The 15,389-nt window shown below is 26.5% G+C and overlaps 2 protein-coding genes across 2 annotated transcripts; both read left to right on the forward strand.

Moving 5' to 3' along the window:
• The first annotated feature begins 732 nt into the window (after positions 1-732).
• Positions 733-2,791, forward strand: LOC113384590 (egl nine homolog 1-like). Its single transcript, XM_026622332.1, has 4 exons — positions 733-876; positions 1,042-1,122; positions 1,887-2,040; positions 2,415-2,791. The coding sequence occupies exons 2-4, from the start codon at positions 1,057-1,059 to the stop codon at positions 2,606-2,608; spliced, it is 414 nt and encodes a 137-aa protein (XP_026478117.1). The 5' UTR covers positions 733-876; positions 1,042-1,056; the 3' UTR covers positions 2,609-2,791.
• A 3,084-nt stretch (positions 2,792-5,875) lies between these two features.
• LOC113384588 (zinc finger protein 761-like) lies at positions 5,876-9,778 on the forward strand. The gene is made up of 2 exons (XM_026622330.1): positions 5,876-6,169; positions 8,807-9,778. Exons 1-2 carry the CDS (start codon positions 6,038-6,040, stop codon positions 9,650-9,652), a joined length of 978 nt encoding a protein of 325 aa, XP_026478115.1. The 5' UTR covers positions 5,876-6,037; the 3' UTR covers positions 9,653-9,778.
• The last annotated feature ends 5,611 nt before the right edge of the window (positions 9,779-15,389 follow it).

A 15,389-nucleotide genomic window follows, 5' to 3' on the forward strand; every position in this document is an offset into this window, starting at 1 on the left:
TTTAAATAATGAAAGGTTTTATACCATCATTTATTTCATATTGCAGTTAGGAATATTTCAATCAATTTTCTATTGAAGGGAGATAAATAGGTTCAATATAACTAATTAATAAAATATTTAAGTTTTTATCATTTTTACATTTAAAATCGAAAATATTTATACATTGTGGTAATATTATGAGGTCATTGTCTTCCAATTAATCTGCCTAATTACATACGGTGTGCAAAGTCACCACAGTCATTCAGAGATTATTGAGGCATTTTTTATAAAATCATAAAGGATTCTTTTATTTTTAGTTATTACTTTCATAATTAATTTACTATAGGGGTTAGAGATCATACACATTGCAACATAGCGTACATTATCCTTTCGCTATTTTAAAAAATCATTTATGCCATAGCATTTGTTTCTAGGCATATTATCATTCCTTATCAGATGATCAGTTAGTTTCAAACATTTTTAATCATTACATGGTTAGATCATATATTCGATTTTGGTAAGGTTTTTAAATGTTTTTGTTGGATTTGGGTATGAACATATGACAAACAGACATACAGACAAACTTTGTGGAAAAATAGGGTCTACTGGGAGAAAATGGAATCTTATTGCATAATGACTAATCCTTCATACAATATTATTATGCATCAACCAATATTTACTAATAATGATTTTAAAATCAAACAGATAAGTACTAATACTAAAGTGGACATTGGTAACTTTTGTGTAATTATTAACTGATGTTCGATTATATTTTAGGATGGTCAATTAGTATCAAGCAAATATAATCAGAATATAAAAACAATTAGAGGTGATCAAATTGCTTGGAAAGATGGAAGAGAGGCAGATTGTTATAATATAGGCCAATTAATTGGCAAGGTAAAAAGAAATATTTAATTTGCAATAAAATCAATAATTTATTAACAATTTGTTTTGGGTTTAATTTTGCAATACTGATAGTAAGCATGAAACTAGTAGGAGTTTCAATTTTTTATTAGTTGTTTAATAATTTATTTTATAATTTTCATGCTTTTTGTTTTTTAGGTTGATGCAGTAATTATGACTTCAAATAAGATGGCAAACAATGGTAAAATGGGGCAGTACGTCATCAATGGCAGAACCAAGGTAACTAGTAAAAGCCGTTTTTCAGTTTTATTATATGTATATCATCAGTTCAAATTTTTTGTACACGCAAGATCAATATGCGTGAATAAATGAAGTGCACGGGCAAAAATTGTGTTATTTTTTAGTTTTTATTTCTTTCTAGATCTTTTTATTATAAAAATATCAAGTTTACAATCCTGCTGATACATCAACTTTTGATGTAAGCTGCTAATACCAGTACATTTTTTTTTAAAGAGAGCGAATTTTGAAAATTATAATTTCATAAGTTAACAAAAATCTTAATTTTTAAAAATTTAAGACAATGTATCATTATTTTGGACTGTGGTCTCAGAAATGTTATTAACGATTAAAGTTCCAACATTTAAGAACAATATTAATGAAAATCAAGTACAATAATCGAAAAATTGTTGGTTTGACCAAAGTTTTGGATTGCACTTAAAAGCTCATCATTTTCAAACTTATGTGATAATTTTTTTTTCTAATTTTTTTTGTGATAGTTATCAATATTATTATGCCGTGTAGATATATTAAAATGAAAGACATTCATGCTGTTGATATTTAATGTTTATATTAAAATATTGAAAAGTTGATTTTCCCAGTTAGTTAGATTTCATTAACATTTCTTATAAAGATTCATATTATTGAGATACAAATTTAATTTAAATCATTTGTTTGTTATAATTTGATGGCCTATAAGTAATTGATGATCAAAGTTTTATTGCAAATAATATTTCATTTATTTTTGTTGAATTTAAATTAATTAGGCTATGGTAGCTTGCTATCCTGGATCTGGGACCCACTATGTAAAACATGTAGATAATCCAAATAGCGATGGTCGATGCATTACTGCCATTTATTATCTCAATCCAGACTGGGATGTTCAAAAATATGGGGGACTTCTACGAATATTTCCTGAAGGTAACCTAATATTTATATATGGTATTACCAAATTGATTTAAATGAATTGAATATTCATACAAAACATATATGAAAATTGTCAATTCTGTAAAATGATTTTTAATAAATTTCTTAAAATCTGCTAAGAACAAAATTACCATTTTAATGTTGCAATCTTGAAGCCAAAATATTTTTAAAATATGTATATATCATAAACATTTGTGATCAATCTTATGAATTTAACTTTGACTGAAATCTTGGTTTTTACTATTTGATAAATTTAAAAATTATTCCTTGTCGAAACTTCAACAATTTTTTGAATGACATCCATTGCTAATGTAAAGTAAAGTTTTAGTAACATTTTGTTAAAAGTGATTTTTTTATATCTCTTATAGGATGCGACAGGGTGGCTAATATAGAACCTGTGTTTGACCGCATATTGTTTTTCTGGTCTGATCGCAGAAATCCTCATGAAGTGCAACCTGCACATCAAACAAGATATGCTATCACACTTTGGTATTTTGATGCTAATGAACGAGAACAAGCTTGTAGGAGGTACTCTCAAGAACATAGTACTAAAGTTCAATAGGGAATATATCAAGTAAAAATTTAAATTCGAAGCTAAAATGCATTATTTATTGCTAAATATTCATCATTATATTCATTTTTTTAAAAAAATTAGACTGATTCAAGCTATAGCTAACACTTGCAAAAGTTAGATTAGTGTAAATTTAATCTCAAACACCCATTGGTTATGAAATGAAATAATTACGCAACATTATTTTCAGATTTTTCAAATTGAATATTTTATATAAGTATTTAGTTTTTTTTTCAAATTTTTACCCTCAACATTTGCAATGAATGCATTATTTATTAGTGAATGTATAGAATGAATGTTTGTGATTTGTGCTAGGGATTACCAGCAGCAAACTGGTAATGAGAAGATGTTGGGAAAGCCTGGTGCTAACGAAGTATTTACACAACTTTAGTTTTAATTAAATGTAATATAACATTGGTATAATTTTTTCTAACTTTTAATTAATATTTAATTTCTGTAACTCATATGTAATATACAATGAAATGGTCATAAAATAATTAATGAAATTTTAAATTAATTTTTTTATTTATTCAAATAGCTTTTTTGAACATAGGCAGACTGAAAGGTACAAATGCTTAATAAATGTTTGAATGAAATGTTTAATGAAGTTATAAATCCTTCATACACGGTATTACCAGGAATGAGATTAGGTATTATGTAGATAATTATATTAAATATTAATAAAGGGATCATATATTGATCTTTTTTCATTTTTAGTGATTAGAATTAATACCGGTCATTAACTTTCAATACATCTGTATTTTATTTTTATTTTGATTGGAAAATGTATGAAACTATTGTTTTGTTCTCTAGATTGTAGTCTGATTGGATCAGCATTCAAATGCTTAAATATACATACATATATAGTATGATTAATAGTAATTAATGCAAGTGATATATAAGTTAAATTTTGATAAATTTGTATAATTTGTTGATTACTTGGTAAACAAACTTTAAACATCTTTTCAGCCATCAAATACAAATTTATATAACTTTTGTTTTTTAATTTTTTATTGCTCCAAATAATACATATATTCTTTGATTTTAGTAACCATGCAATGATGCTAATCATGTCAGGTTGCAACATTTAAACTGAACACTTATTTAGAAAAAAATTGATTGAATAATTTTAGGTATATTATTTGGTCATATAGTATTTGACTTTAACATGTACTGAAAAATTTAATTAAATTATGTATAAAAGTGATGTGTTTAGTTAGTATCACACAATTCATGTCCTATATATGATTTAATTTTATGTCCAATATGAAAAAAAAGAAATTTGCAATATCAAGATATAACACAGATTTAAAGTTTAAACAAAACAAACAATGATTACGATATTATGATGTGATGATGTATTTGATTATCAAAAGCATTTATGTTCTTGTTATTGCAATGTTCTGATTACTATAAGTTATTGAGAGCTGTAATTTACAGAATGTTCTTAGAGATTTTCTTTATTGGAATTGTAGACATTGTAAATAAGATAATAACTAAGAATTTTGTAAAATGTCAATGATATTTTCATTGTTTTGGTCTATAGCACTTTGTATTAAACTGTAAATATTTAACTGTTCTAAGTAATTTAAATTATCTTTAAAAATACATTTAATTTTCAGATTTTTTATTTAATATAAATGCAAAATTTGAATGTTGAGCACACTTGCTGCTGATTTTTTTTTATTTTGTGGCGGCATTGTGATTTTATAGACATATGTAAATTAATAAAAATAAACACTTAAAATAAATATATTTTTGTTTTGTATATAATAAAAAATAAATAGGAATGTATATTGCAAATATAATTGATATTATAATGGGACAGTTAGTTTTCCCTTAATAATAATTTAGTTGTGCAATGTGATTAAAATTCAAACAATATAAAAATTCTGGGATTTCTTTAGTTATATGGATACTTGTACAACTGTGTCACAACTGTTAGTATTTATAATAATATTCATTTATAATCAATATCAATTTATAATATTAACAAATTAATACAACATACGAGAGAATGCTTTTGTGTGTCTTCAGTTTAATAATATTGAATGACATTTTCTTCTTAGAACCAGCTCACATTATATTATTCAATAACAATATTATTATTTTAATAGAACATTATAAACAGGCTGTTAAAATTTTAATTAATTGCCAATAAGTTAATTAAAAAAAATATAAATAAGTAGTGTTTTATATAATCATAAAAATATTGATATTATTATTGAAAAGACTGTAGAATAAATAATCTTGAGGTACACTAAATCAATTTTAATAAAAATATTTTATACTAGTGTGTAATGTAACTCATCAGATTTGTTTAATGTTATGCATAAATTTTTGACTTTTAATAGTCATCAGAAAAAGTCAAATGCCGAGTATTTATAAAGTGATGGAGAAATAACTATATTTATTATTAAAAAATAATTATTATTACTTAAATAAAAATCAAGTTTAGTGTGATGTCTATTGGGATAAGCTGTACATCTATGAAAGTGTTTTTGTGCAATTTTGTTGTATAATAAATTGTGTTAAACTTATATATTTATAAAGACCTTAGATTTATTAATACATGATATTGAAGTGACGTTATTTCTTTAAATTTTTTTTACTTCAATATGAATATTCATATTATGAATCATTCATATTGAACTCATCTGGACTTGAAAAATATATAATTTGATTCAGGTTACCAGTCATTCGTAATTAGTACAATCTAGTAACAAAACAAAAAAAAAAATTATCGTTAGACATAGATTTTACTAATACGTTTTAATTTTGTTTACATTTCTTCGGATGCCATAACGCGGGCGACGCGGCGCTTACGCGCTTCGATATTTCGTCTCTATGCAGTTAAAAAAGTACGATGCTTTGAAAAAAAGTTCAAAATTTGCAAAATATTTCGAAACAAAGAAAAGTAATTTTTCTCAAAACTTTAAAATTTTTCTAAAAACCTAATTTTTCAAAGTTTAAAAAAAAATTAATCTTTTTTAAAAAGAAAATTTTTTGGTACGAGAAGTTCCAGCAATTTGCCTTAAGGCACGATGCCATGCACCAGTAGTCAAGTATATAATTAATATAAGTGAAGTTGCTATTTATTTATTTGATACAAAATTATTGAAATTCAGCAAGCCGTTGAGACAAGATTTGACAAGAAGTTTTAAATGATTCTGACAAAAGGTTGAAAATCCCTGAAGTAATTTCAAATGTCAATTTACTCATGCTTGACGTTTCTCGCTCTTCGCAATTCATGATTGAAGTAAACATTATGTTTAAAATTGCTAAAACAACAAATTTAGATTGTTCTTATATATTATGCAAATAATAAAAATACGTGACATTGTCGAGTTGGCTTAAAATATATTGCCATTTTATATGCAACTGTATTTATGGTCGTAATTATAACATTAACCTCAAGAAATGACGCCTGACGAATTCAGTAGAGTTTGTAGAGTGTGCATGATAGAAAATGGCGAAATAGATATATTTATTAATGCATTAGAAGATACTAGTTTAATTCAGGATGCGATTGTTATGTTGACTTCTTTAAAGGTAAGCATTGACAGGTTATGGGTTAAACAAGCTGCATGGACAATTTTGTAGAACTTACAATTGCATGCTGATTTGTTTTGTTTTTTTCTGTAATTTAATTTGAATGTGGAAATTTTAAGCACATACATGCCTAAGTAGGTATAAATTATTAGTGTATACAATTATACTTAATAATGTGATGGTCAGATCGGATCGAGCAATTCAAATCATTCGAATCAAGCCCTTAATAAATTGGCTTGAATCACATTTTACATGATTCGAATCAACTCGTGTTAAGCCGAATAATAGTTACTGTGACATAATATGTATGGAGTATGAACATAGATTTCAATAAATCTAAAACAAAATAATTTTAATTAACATAAATATAATAATGTAAAATCGAATTAAGTCGCCTCATTCGAGTTACAAACTGATCCGAATTCAATTGAATAATTCGAGTTTCTCGCACGATTCGAATTTAATCAAATCATTTGAGATACTCTCATGAATTGAATGAAATCGAATTATTTGAATTGTTTGCTTGCATGCGAGCCTTTCAATTTCTGAAGGGATACAACAGCATTATTGTGTTCTTTGCTTCTGCCTGAATCAAATTTGTTTGTGAAATGTTTATACATACTTAATTTTGTAATAAACATGTGTTTTAGAGACCATATGTTAAATTCTTGAATTCAGAACATGATTTATCTTGTTTTTCACATAGAATAGAATAGAATAGAACATTATTAAAATTCAATAGTTACAATTTAAGTGATTTACAATACATAAATATTCTAAAAATGTATTTATAGAATAATAAGGATTATTTAGTAAATAATTTTTAACAATATTTTTAAAAGTGAATCTGGTTTTGCATCTCCATCCATCAGGTAGCTTATTATAGATCTTGGCTCCCAATGAAGTTCTTAGCGATGATTTATTAAATTAAATAAATTTTTATTCAACATATTGTGGTCATTGTCATCATTTCTTAATAAATCAATAGTTTTATCAGCATACACTGCAATAGATTTTTGCCAAATATAAATATTTGTTACAGTCAAAATTTTGTATTTGATGAATAGTGGCCTGTAAGGCTCTCGGGTAAATCATATGTAATTTGATTATGCAAGCAATGGCAAATTCATTACAAAGAAATAATTGTAATCTTTATGGTAGTGGACTGATTTTTTTAGCCACAATATTGGTATGCAGAAGTGTTTGGTTATTTATTAATCAATTTCAAAATATATTTTAACCATCTTCAAAATTAAATTATTTGAAAAAAAAATTGTAATAAACTTGTTTTATTGTCATCCTTCACTGTAAACAAGTATATTGGTCATTTATATATATATAAAAGAGGATCGCTTAAGTAGCAACACTTATAACTCACGAACGGCTGAACCGATTTAGATGAAAATTGGCAGGGAGGTAGTTTAGAGCCAGGAGAAACACATAGGATACTTTTCATCCTGTTTTTGTATAACCATCTATAACCTTGATTCTTATGACTTTGATATTGGGAGATAAACGGTCATCTTTGAAAATCCATAGTAAAAGTAATTTCTTCTGTTGGTACTTTTTTAACATTAGTTAAAAATGTAATTATTTTGTAAATACCTTTAAAATTAAAATAATACATTAAACCTGTTTGCCATCTGGCCGTTCCAAGTTACCCCGCCTATAGGGTAAAAAGGTCTAGATAACAAATATTTGAAAGACAGAAAAAAGCACATTTTTACAATGATGAAGAAGCTGGTAGTTTTACTGAACGTAGTAAGATAATTGTTTGTTTGAAATGTGTCATTTGTTGTGATAAAATTGATTTGATTTTCATAATAAAATTTATATTTGCTCAAACTCAAATTGGACCTTTGTGCCTTGCCCTGCTCTACGTACATACTTTTTATTAAATTTACTTTAATTCAAGGTATGTTACTTGAAACTTTTTAAAAAGCAGGTCAGAGCAGTTATATCTAATTCATTTTCTATCTCTCCTCGCAGAAATTTGAAAAATTTGTATAAGCTCAGTAGTATTATTTACAATTATACACAAAATCCAGAATCCAGAAGAATCTGAAAAACTTAAAACGTAATCAATAAGTTGAAATACCAAAAAAGACTTGGATTGGATTATACCATGATTTCTATAGAAAGTGTATAAAGCTTCCAGTTTGATTGTATTGACAAAAACATAGACAAACTAATGGGGTTTATTGTTTTGATAATACCTCATTGTATATAGCATTCAAACAATACATCCTTATACACTTATAGTATTAATATTTTTGATTCTCTAGAAATTGTTTAGAATATAACTTACTTAGCAAAACAACGTTTGCCGGGTCAGCTAGTATATTCTAAACGCAATGCAATTTTAGCTTTTGTCAATCTGTAAAATAGACTTGATTGGAATCAGATTTGTTTCTGATTTGAATCAGGAAATTTTTGAGTCATCACATTGCTACTTAAAATTTCCATCATTAATGCGTACAATCCTAATGATATTTATTTTATGATTCACTCTTTCATTTATACAATTTTCTAATATAGTCATTTATTAGATTAGATATTTGTTTTGGTGTCACATGATTTAAATTAATCATCGAATAACAATTTGTCGGTCACTAAAATAATTTTTAATTTGTGTAGATTTCAGAAAATGATGGCTTCCCAAAGCAAATTTGTTCCATGTGTTTAGAAGAATTAAGAGTAGCTGCTTCATTTAGAGAGAAATGTCTGAAATCAGATAGAAAATTACATGTGTGTTACTCTAATTATATCTCGATAAAAAATGAAATAGATTTGGAAGACAAGAATAAAAATCATCATGTTGATCATGATTACGCTGAAAACATAGACGTACCTATTAGTTCCTTATTCAATCAGGAAGTAATAATAAAATCAGAACCTCATAATGCTGAAGTCGAATATAATTGTCAGTTTTGCATAGATACTTTCTCATCTGTACAAGAGCTTGAAAAGCATGTAAAAAAGCACAAGAAAAATAAATCATATCAGTGTCAAGTGTGCTATAAATTATTTACTCAGAAATCGCACCTTCAAAGACATTTATTAATACATACAAATGTTAAACCTTTTTCTTGTGACATTTGTAAAAAGAGTTTTAAACAAAAACCACATTTAGTAAGGCACATTTCGCTACATACTGGTTTCAAGCCTTTTCAGTGTGAAGTTTGTGGAAAAAAATTCGTGACCCCATCTGATTTAAATAAACATTTAGTGATTCATCTGGGCACAAGACCATTTCAGTGTGAAATTTGTGGAAAATCTTATAATAATACATCTGACTTAAATAAACATCATGCTAAAATACATAATAAAAATCCTGCAAGACTCATGTGTGAAATATGTAAATTGAAATGCGAGACGAAGAAGGAGTTAAACCAACATATGCTAGTGCATTGTAATTCCGAAAAGATCTGGACTAAATTGAATATAAATACTAAAAACAGAAGAAGTGAAAAAGAACTTTGATTTCTTCGAAATAAGTGAGTGGTTGTTTAAATTCTAAGAGATATATAATTTTATATCATATTTTTAATTATATACTTCATATTGAAGAAATAATTGTTTCATAATGACAATGGATAAAAAATATTGCTAAGCTGACATGATTTACAAATTTAATGATTTTAATTAAACGAAATAATCAAATCATCAATTTGGTCTTATATATTTTTAATCATATAAAAGAAATTCTGAGCATATTTCCATTTTTTTAAAGGATTAAAATTACTTAATTTAATTAAGTAATAAATTAATTATAATACATTATAATGTATTAGATATAAGGTACATAAAGGTAATCAATTCTAAATTCTGAAGAATATTAAATTATTTATCATGTTTTTAACTAAATATATTTTGTTGAACACAAGAAGTATTTGTTTTATAATACCTGTATATGTATTATGGTGAGCTAACATTTATTCGATTTATTATTAAACTCACATTTTCATGATATCATAATTAACTTCTCGAAGGAGAAGTTTGTTTTCATAAAAAAATCCGATTTGCTAATTTTATGTTTTCTCGAAGTTTCAAGCCATTCTGAAACGAATGAGATTAAATTTCGAAAAAGTATGTGTGTGTGTATGTGAACAGATTTTTTGCCGTAAATCGACGTTTTCTCAAAAACGGCTAGACCGATTTCAAAAATTTAAAAACCATTCGATGGACTAGCGTTAATCAATTTTGCGCGACGATCAGCCAAGTAATATGGAAGTTGTAATTTGGAAAAAAGTGTTAAACTTTTCGTCCACATAAAAAATCAAAAACTAATATCGAAACATATTAGTCGAAAATGATACTGATTAGTTTTAAGTGAAAATCTACCGAGCCGTTTTCTTGTAATTAACTGTTGTAAAAACAAATTTAAGTCGATTTTCGTGGAACTTTTTTGGCGATATATATCATTGTCTTATAGAACTTACTAAAATATTACGGCCTCACGACATGTTTGATTTGATTAGTTTGATTTACTAATTTAATTTACTAATAAAAACCAGATATTTTATGAAAGTGAGACAATGATGCTGCTTGAAAGTTGACAAAAAGTGGACAAAGTTATTTACTTCCATGAAAAAAATGTCTGATTTTGTAACAAAAATCCGCATTTACTTAGTTGCCAACCTGATCTGTAGTATTTATAAATACCAAAATATTGTGATGAAGTTGAAGTTAAATGATTCCTAATTCATAATATGACAACGAAAATGGATAATAATATATAAAGAACTGCTGATATAATTTTCACAAGAAGTTTAACCTGAATTTATGTTTATTATAAGTATAGGCCAACAGATTTTTTGATAACATATAATTAAATCACGAGCAACTATAACGCATAATTTCTAGTAGTTTTAATTGAGGTTTTTTGTTTGAAGTAAGTTTTAATTATTGAGAAGACATAGTATTATTTATTAGACATAGTATTATTCATTTCAAGCCATATCACGCTCATTTTCTTTACAACTATCAGATAAAAGGAATGCTAGTTGGAAGTGAATTCAAAATGTACAAAAGTCTTATAGGAATCGTGAGTACAAATTATTATTTTTAAATTCAAGAAAAATTTACAACATTAATTTACAGGCTTTCGCAATTTTATTTTGTATTAAGTCTTTATCTGCCACAGCTGATGGAAATGGTACAATGTTAGATTTTTTACAAGATTTTGTGGATTTTTCTGGCAAACCAGCATCTATAACGAATCTATTATGCAAAGAACATGGTAATACATACATATATATATATATATATATATATATAAATATATATATATAAATTCTTGCACTTGGTGTGTATATAAAATAGATTTTTTCTGTGGTGAAAATTATCTATATTTGATTAAAACTAATTATATATAAATTATCTGTCGTAAATTGATTAAATGAATAAATAAATAAATGGTTGATAAATTTATAAAAGTTTGCGTCGAGATATCAGTAATACTTTATGGTATGAGGATGTGCACCATGGTAATACATTTTGTTAACATTGCGAAAACAGCAGAACTATTCAAAACTTACAATTATGTCATATTTGATATACATTTAAAATACTCTAATTATTGTTTTTTTTTGTTTAAACAAAATATTTTACCAAAGTTGACATCTTCATACCATGGAGTATTACTGTCGTTTTATTTCTCCAAAGATCTATAAATCTTCTATTAATTTATTTATTTGATTAGGATATCAAATCGTTATTTTTTTTACTTAGATTTTGATTTGTTAGTTTTAATTAATTAAGTTCATTTTATATTGAATGAAGGCTAGGAAGTCAGTCAAAACATTTTATTATTATTACTATTTTTTTTAAATTATAGAGAAGTCGATCCATTTTTATCATTCGCTTCCTTTCACGGGGATTCGGACATTATCTTACAATAAAAGTTGGCAGGATTATGAAAAAACCTCAAATTTGCAACAACATGAAATATTTATTCTGGACATTTCCTGTTCTGATGCCGAGGATATTCTAGCACTGGTATACATGCTCATACAGTTATGTTACAGTGAAATATATTTAGGTGTTTACAGTGGCGGATCCAGCTTTGGCGCCAGGGAGGGGTCACGTAATTAAATTATCTATAGAACGTATATTGGCAATACGATTTATTGCTGAATTGGTGTTCTATCTAAGTCTTACCCCAGTAACACACCCCCTGGATCCGCCTCTGGGTGTTGATAACATTATATATTGAACCTGTTCTACAATCTGAAATAACTAGTTTTAAAATTATATTTATAAAATATATATTTTGTGAGTTAATTCCACAAACGCGATCTAAACGTTTTGATAGCTGATTTATTTTAATAGTAAGTATTCAATTTTTTAATGCCCTTGCTATTTTGCCTAACATTAGTATTATGTTTTAGTCATCCTTGCATTACATATGTATGTATTAACAAAATTTTGTTGTAATTGCAATTACAACATTTTTAACTTCTCATAGTGTAAGTTATACTAATCGAAAAAAAATTCGTAAATGAACATTTTTATATATCTTCAAGTCTCAGAGGTTTCTGAACATTTTGGCATACCTTGGAAAAAATGGATGTATTTGTGTGTGTATGTATGTTTGGGTACAAATTTTTGACGACGATTTTGGAACACGGTTCAGCCGATTTGAATGATTAAAAAAATTCCATTCCTATTGATAAAGAGACGTGCTGATTAGTTTTTGGACGAGACAGAAATTGCCTAAAATGGTAATTAGGTTTTTAAGAGAACGGAACTTCCGATTTTTATAATTCAAAAATCATTTTACTTAAATGAAGAACTTTTTAAATTTTTGGAAGGCAGGTCTAGCGGTTTTCGAGTTCGAGTAAAAAAGTAAAAAAAAAAATGCCATTCGGCGGTCGAAAAATGATCATTAGACATATGCACATCAAATTATCAGTTGATTTCAATAATGTGTATCAATTTTGTTTATTTATTTCTATAAGTTCTGTAACATTGTTTTTCCCTTAGGCTGCGACGCGGCGCTAACGCGCTCGATATTGTATCTCTAAGCAGCTCAAAAAAGTTCAAAATTTCCAAAATATTTCAAATTAAAAAAAAAAAATTTTTTTTTCAAAAAAGTCATTTTTTTTCAAAAATTTCAAAATTTTCAAAAAACAAATTTTGAATCTTTTTTATAAAATTTAATTTTTAGTTTTAGCAATTCGGGAAATGTTTGATGGCAATGTTTATAATTTTGGCGAAATTTTTGTCCTTATGTATAATTTTTGAAAACATATTTAAAGTGAATTTTTTGAATCGCTGATATCTTAAGTTGTTGGTCTTAATATTCTAGATTCTAGATTAATCTCACATTTTACTACTTCTGGACTTCTATAATCTGATTACAGAAATGAAACTAAATTGATTATAGAATTGTTTGCAAGGAAATACATGAATTTGCAAGGAAATACATGAATTTTTATATTGTCGCATTATTTTATCAAAACACTAAAAGGATTTAACAATTCAAATTATAAGCTTAAGTTCGTGATCTAGATTCTGGAATATTTAGATAGTTGATTTCAATTTGTTGTTTCAGTTATATAATATTTACTTCAAACAACTTTTTTTTAAATGTTTGATATTATTTATAACAACTTTCACAGGCAGATGAATACAAGTTATTCAATTTTCCATTTACTTGGATTTTGTTGACAAGAGATTCAGATTATAGTTTTTTGGAATACCTTACAAAATTGAATATACTGCCCGATAGCAATGTTATTATAGTAGAGAACAGAAGCAGTCATTTGCATTTATATCAAGGTAAAGTAGAAATAAAATATTCTTATATAGAAAAATAATATTAACTTTGTAAAAAATTTGTGCAAATCATGAAACAGACTGTTATTCGAATGAACAGCTGTAAATGAATTACTTTCATATATATATATATATATATATATATATATATATATGTTTCATACATATATATCACGTTTGAAAAACTTTTATTTTTAAGATTATATTTTTTACTGCTATATTAAGAATAGCTGAAAAAAATATTAAGATTTTTAGCTTTACTTTAAGATCAGTTACTAAAATAGCTAAAGAGATAAAACGATTTCTTAAACTTTCCTTAGTTGTATATAGGTAATTGATATCGCGGAAATATAATAATACAAATTTGTGCATATAACTTTATTTGAGAGAACGTCTGAACCGATTGTGTTGATTCAATCCTTTAGTTTTGTATTTATTATGCGTAGAGTTTATTATGGAGTGTGTTGTGTTGGATATTTTTCAGTATATAAAATTTCACCAACGAGAGAGTTACTTGTGGAAACATTCGGAAATTGGACCAGAACTAATGGAATCATTGACGTTCGGCCATCACCTCTCAATTCTAGGAGAAGGCATGACTTAGCCGGAGAAAAATTAACTCAATGTATAGCTTTGCCTAACAAAAAGACCAAAATTTTAGAGTAAGCAAAACTAATTCAAATTTCAATATAATTTAATTTTTCAAATTTCAATTTGATATTTTTTTGTTCTTAAACTCCGAATCCGAATCAGATTCTTGAAGTTGTTTTGATGGTTATGTGTTGTGATTATTTTTTCCAATATAAACGCAAAGGTTGACTTATTTTAGTTTTAATATAGTTCTTATTAGAAGACAGGTCAATGATGGTCTTTTTCTATTTGGGATGATATTTTCAATGGAAACACATTTTACATAGAATGCTCGATATCAGGTTGCACACAATGGGTGATTTGAATTCAGAACCTTGTGTTGCAAGGTCGAGGTTTTATTACTTGCACCACGTACTCTATCTGATACAACTTATGCGACATACCTCTTTGAATTGTAGTTTTCCAGTTGAATTTAAAGATTTCACAGATTTTAAAACGATGACTGCGTTTAATGAAAATATAGAAAATTGGCCTAAAGTGCGCTCCAAATAAAATTCTGGAAAAAATATACCAGTATATTTATCACAGATGTACCAGTATATATTATCACAGCTGGGATCGCATCTTGAGTCATTTTTCTATATTAAGTCGCAGTCATTGTTTTAAAATCGGTAAAATCTTTAAACTCAACTGAATAACTCCAATTATTATCTAAATTTTAGTATTTATATGTTTGCACTTCGCTATTTATTAGGAACTATTAAACACATGGAAGAGAGTACAGAATTTACATTTATAAATAAACTAGCAAACTCGACGAACTCCGTTTCGCCACCAGATGGTTTCG

Source organism: Ctenocephalides felis, unplaced genomic scaffold (assembly GCF_003426905.1).
Source record: "Ctenocephalides felis isolate EL2017-DRISC unplaced genomic scaffold, ASM342690v1 CF-g0.4_SCAFFOLD_03571, whole genome shotgun sequence".
Lineage (NCBI taxonomy): Eukaryota > Metazoa > Arthropoda > Insecta > Siphonaptera > Pulicidae > Ctenocephalides > Ctenocephalides felis.